Source organism: Erigeron canadensis, chromosome 5, assembly GCF_010389155.1.
Source record: "Erigeron canadensis isolate Cc75 chromosome 5, C_canadensis_v1, whole genome shotgun sequence".
Classification (NCBI taxonomy): domain Eukaryota; kingdom Viridiplantae; phylum Streptophyta; class Magnoliopsida; order Asterales; family Asteraceae; genus Erigeron; species Erigeron canadensis.
The window spans coordinates 10,430,087-10,435,855 of record NC_057765.1 but is presented as its reverse complement, the minus strand read 5'-3'; the positions used below and the strand labels follow the sequence as shown (position 1 = coordinate 10,435,855).

Below are 5,769 nucleotides of genomic sequence, written 5' to 3'. Positions count from 1 at the left end.
TTTTATTCTCGTATATGAAATTTGTTTACAAAAACTATGCTAAAGTATGTTTATTAAATTAAAAACAAGTGCCATTTCAATTACAAATTCGTATTAAGAGCTTCTTTTTAAAGTAAAAGGGCTCTTACTACCTAGTCTATTAGAATCAAAACGTGAAATTTATAGTTTGGAAAGTACTTCGTGGCTGTTATCTCCCGTCAACATCTTATTTTAACTCTTTGACAAACTTTTCCATCGCAACATTTGGCAAATATATGGGCACCATAATTCCAAACTCACCCTTAGTGTTTGTGTATGGAAGATAGAAACTAGAATCAACAAGGCCTGTAGCTCCAGGCCCTCCATAGTCCGCCTTCCCCCACCCGAAGTCAACAACATCAAATCTAGCACGTGTCACATCTGTGACAACATAGTGTTGTAAAACTGTGAGATTGGGTCGTCCTTTGATTACCAACAGGTCAGCAAGAGATCTCATGTACTCTTCGTTGACACTAGATTTTGCCTTCATCACTATCTCTAACGCATTGCTAAAAGGTTTGTTTAATAGGTCAAAAACAGTGCAAATGGCAATGGCATAGGCAAAACAATTTCCATAATATCCCATTGGGAGGGGAGGACTAAATTTTGTACGTGTATTCACAGCAAATATAATCCTTGTCTCCTCTTCAGGATCTAACTGTAGAGCAATGACACGACAACGCCATAAACAAGTTGTTAGTACCTCAAAATCAGAGCAAGTTTTATGGTGTTGTGGAACAAATTTACGTAAGGCTGACAAATCAACGGGCCCAAAGAAAAATGATTTTAGAACCATGTTATTCATTCCGATGGTTATATCCTTTCTGGTGCCTATAAATTCATCAAATTCGTGATGAGTACATGTCACACGTGGTGGATCTCTTGCGTTTAGGAACTCCCTTTGCCACACAGGCAAAGTTGATGGTGACGACGCACCCCGTGCCATTTCACCTAATGCTCTCAAAAATTGAACGATTCCAAATGCGTCACTCATGGTGTGGTTGAGTCGTAAAGCAAAGATGAAACCTCCACATAAAAGTCGTGTCACCTACCATTATAGATCAACTATTATTTGCGAGAAACAAGCAATCATGTAAAATCAAGTCTTATCTTCATTTTATCAATATGAAGACTGTGCATACTTTAACTTAGTTAAAACTTTTAAATATTAGAAGCGACTCCGATATTTGCTTTGTTAATGATAAGGCGTTGTTCTTAGAAAAGGGACAATAAGTCGTGTTTGATAAAGCTTTTTGAGAATAAAATTGTACATTTTGACAATACATATATAAGAAACGTAGAATTTTATTTAATAACATGAAGAATAAAAAAATAAATTCACCTGAATTAGCAGCAACGGCGAATCGAGGATGCCAGAAGATCCAGGAACATCATAAAGCAGCTCGTTTACACATGGAAACGGAGGGTGAAGTGACTCTCCAAATTGCGTCAGCGTCACATCCGCATCCGCTTCAATAAACAACACACCTTCACCGCTGCAATCCACCATTAGCTTCTTTGCAGGACCTTCCTTGAGCCTGCCAGCAAACGGATAATAAAAGACTAGAACCTTCGCCAGAGCCTCCTTTATCACACTCACTGGATTCTTATTTCTCATTTTTGGATTCTCACGATAAAACATAATCACAGGTATTTGAAATCGAAGAAAATCTTGATCATCAATGTCAGATAGAAGCTTTAGTTCATGTGGGGTGTGCTTAGCCGGACGGATAAGCTCTGGTGCATGTCTCTTGACTTTAAAAGTGAAGGGAGTATTGATCTGGGCCATTTCTTGGATATGTTTTTGTTGGTGCTTCAACTTGGTATGTTAAGGATTTTTTTTATCTAAGCATAATAGAAATGATAAAAATCTACATGCATGTTATTACTCTTATACTTTATAAAAATATATGACATATACTAAAATACATTTTTTGATTGACTTTCTAACAAACTCTTGGTAGGTTTCATGTTTTATGGTCAACACCGTCAGCAACTATAGTGGGCATTAGGGCATCTTGTAGCATTAAATATCAACTGACACCACTTAATTACTAATTAATCTCTTAATTTGAGTGGCTTTCTAACTAATTATCTCCTAGTTGGCTTATGGTTAACATCGTCAGCAAATGATGTAGTAGGCATCTTGCAGCAATTTAAATACATGTAACACTACTTAATTATTAATTGCTTACATATATAGTATGGAAATTTAATATGTTTTTGTTACTTGTTAGGCATGTAATGATCACTTATATATTAAATTTTTTAATTTAATTTACAAAATAAACATGTAACTTTGGTTTTTAATTTTTAATCCATTGACTTATTAATATGTGAGTGGTTTTCTAACACCCCAACGAGATGGAAATATGAGGTATTAATAAAAAAGCTCAGTGTGACATGGAAATTAAGTAGAGACCATTAAATGCATTCAAGGATTAGAGCAATCCATACATAATTTAAGTACAAATACAAGTTACGAATCAAATAATGCACAAGGAGCACAACACTATCAATAGTTTACAAAAGAGATAGTTCAAATGATGGCTAACGATCCTAGGCATAACCCATAATCGGGAGCAATAAATCACAGATCCACAAAAGTCCAAGCTCAATCCTAACACATGCAATGCAATCATTTATCACGTCTTTCATTCACTTTATTACCTGAAAAGTGTACTAAGATGCGTCAACATAAAGTTGATGAGTTCATAGGTTTTGACTATAAGAAACAAGTGTCGGGATAACAACCATTAGACTTGGTTAACATCATAACGATCACATAACCTTGATACGAACACATAACCTTGATTTGGATCGATAAACGATTCCATAACCTTGAAACCTTGATTGGGTCATTAAATGATCTCATAATTTGGATCGATAAATGATCACAAAACCTTGAAACCTTTATTGGATCATTTAATGAACCTTATAACCTTGATACGAACATATAACAACCACACAACCTTGATTCACCAATTAAACGAACATATAACCTTGATAAAATAACCAAACAATCATATAACCTTGATTACTTACATAAACGAACATATAACATTGATAAAGTAGTAAATCGATCATATAACCTTGACTACTTAAATAAACGAACACATAACGATCAAACAACCAAGAAAACACGTTGTACACTTTTCACCCCAAAATCATGTAAAGAAAAGGGGCTACGAACTCACCTTGGTTCGGCTATGACGAATTAATATGACACTATGTAGGTCCCACGCTGGCCAAAAGTCTTTGACCTACCATTATTTATATTCCAAAAGTCTAAAGTCTTCGAACTTTAGATGACACTAGAGAGTAACTAGAACACTTGTAAAACCCTGGAAGGATTCAACTGACAGCATGACTCGAACCAAGAAATTGGAAAACAAGGCTAGACAAAAATCTGGAAATCTAAAAATGGAGGGCAGCGTGCGAGATGGTCTGTGTGGCGTCCCAGACGCTGGTTCAACTTGACTACCGTAAAATACGGTCCAGCCACCGTCCAGACGGTGGCCTGGAAAGCACGGTTTCACCGTCTTGCATGGCGGCGAAACACAGAAGAATTTAGCATTTGGGTAGCGTAAGGTTTAAATGACACAAGGAGTCCACCATCCCAGACGGTCCAAATCCTCTACATGAATGGATGTCAATATATGTCATTCGATCATATATCTATCGATGTCCAAAGTTAGGAAAATACCCACTTTTTCCAACAATCCTCCACATGAATGGAGGTCAATCTCAGAAACAACAGTGTTCCATTCAAGTCTCAACAGTTGAATCTTGCATACGAAAGGTTGGTGTTACCCTTTGAACCTTTCGCTCATGAAACGTACTTAGTCTACTGGCTCAAGGTAGACGACGATGGATTTGAACTCGTCTGCCTTTTGTGTATGCGACAATACGCTTCACACAAGCCTCTCATTGTTTATGTTTTGTTATTTTCTACAAGATTCGAACCTGTTGTTACTCCTATCCGGTTTCACTTCATATTCTTGTTATTGTTATTTACTCTACATATTTATTTTTATTGTATTATAATTAGTAAAACAATGACAAGTGTTTTATTCAGAATTTCCAACATGAATCTTGGTGGGAAACCCCAAGGTACAAGTAACTTATCGAAATGAAACATGATGCATAAGGATCTGTTAACAAAGAACAAGTTGTTTTATCTGTTTTACTTTAATAGTTGTCATCACAGCTAGAAATTGTGATTCGCTACGGGCTTTGCCCTTAAAACATAACCAGGTGTATGGTCAATCGATCTCACGTTTCAATAAATAAAAAAAAAACAAAATAAGAATATAAATATAAATAATGAAAAGAAAAGATTGTCCGTAGCATCAACTCGCGGAAAGTTGAGAATAAAAGTAATGAAAAAATAAGTATTTATATAAAAAAAAAATTCCGTTGACAAACAATGAATATAAAAATAAATTGAATAAAAATAAGTATTTATTGAAAAATTTTGTTGTGAATATCTTAATCTTGGATCAACAATAACAATGACACAAACAATCAAGAACAATGATAGTAGTAAATAGTAGATGATGAAGTAAGAGAGAAAAGAAAGAAGAGAATATTTTTATTGGAACAAAAATGTCTCTTACAAGGGTTAGTGTTAAGTCTCTATGTATATAGACTATATAATTACAAGGGTATAATGGTAAATACACATCACTATATATGTTTGGGTATATAACAGATTTTGGTTAATAATTAATAATTAATATTAATATTAATACATTAAAACAACGTCTAAAGATTAAGGAATCCTTAATGATTTCGGCGATAAAAAACAGTATACTCCCCCTGTCACATTAGAAGTCACATTTTGAATATTAAAAGTCTTCATTTTTTAAAATTTGACCTTAAATATATATATATTTTGTTATATGATATTTGACAAAAATTATACCTAATGAAAATAAATCTAAAACTCAATCAATGCATATAACTTTTATCAAATACTATATAACACAAACAAAAATATTTAAGGTCAAATTTGAAGAATAAAGACTTCAAAAATCAAAACATGACACATCTATTGGAACGGAGGCAGCATAACGTAAGCAAAAATGCCAAATCCATTGAACTAATCTGAGATATTTAGAAATGAAATTAAAGACTCACGTGGTTACTTGTGAGCTACATTATATTCCAATATTTCCACAATTTCAAGGTTAAAGAAAGGACACTCAAATTCTGTAGCTCATCTAAAAATAATATAATATCTAATATCATAATATAATATCTAATATCTTGAAGTAGAGTGACTAGTATCTAAATATCCACCCCTATTGATATCTAATAAGAAAGTATGGCCAATTAATAAATCATGACTTGCATTTTTAATTAGACTCATATACCGTCGAAATATTGAGACCTAAACCCATGAACAACGACATTAGGTTGTTATTTTTGCATTTAAATGTAGTCAAATGGTATTAGGTTTCAATAAGAAACTCCGTTTCAGATGCTTTATGGGACTCAAGATGTCCACACTTATGATCTGATAACAAACGGTTCTAAAAAACAGTCTAAACGCAACAAAATAAACCACTATATGTCAAACCAACCAGGGACGGATTTAGCATGGGGCACTGGGGTCAACTGCCCCCATGCTAAAATTTTTTATATTTATGATATATGTAGGTCCTGATCGTTTACTGAATGATTAAACATTTAACAACAAATTGACTTTAAATAAGAACTCAACTTTAATTTTCAATGGAATTCTTT

The 5,769-nt window shown here is 33.8% G+C and overlaps 1 protein-coding gene across 1 annotated transcript; it reads right to left on the bottom strand.

Moving 5' to 3' along the window:
- On the bottom strand, positions 1-1,807 carry LOC122599756 (benzyl alcohol O-benzoyltransferase-like). Its single transcript, XM_043772318.1, has 2 exons — positions 1,361-1,807; positions 1-1,066 (listed from the first exon to the last, which is right to left on the bottom strand). Exons 1-2 carry the CDS (start codon positions 1,805-1,807, stop codon positions 206-208), a joined length of 1,308 nt encoding a protein of 435 aa, XP_043628253.1. The 3' UTR covers positions 1-205.
- Between the last annotated feature and the right edge of the window lie 3,962 nt (positions 1,808-5,769).

What these genes read in the sequence shown, in the direction of transcription:
- LOC122599756 (XM_043772318.1), bottom strand. Translation starts at nt 1,807, where the DNA reads ATGGCCCAGATCAATACTCCCTTCACTTTTAAAGTCAAGAGACATGCA. An exon ending in CGCCGTTGCTGCTAATTCAG is followed by an intron (nt 1,067 to 1,360) that starts GTGAATTTATTT and finishes CTATAATGGTAG; the next exon opens with GTGACACGACTTTTATGTGG.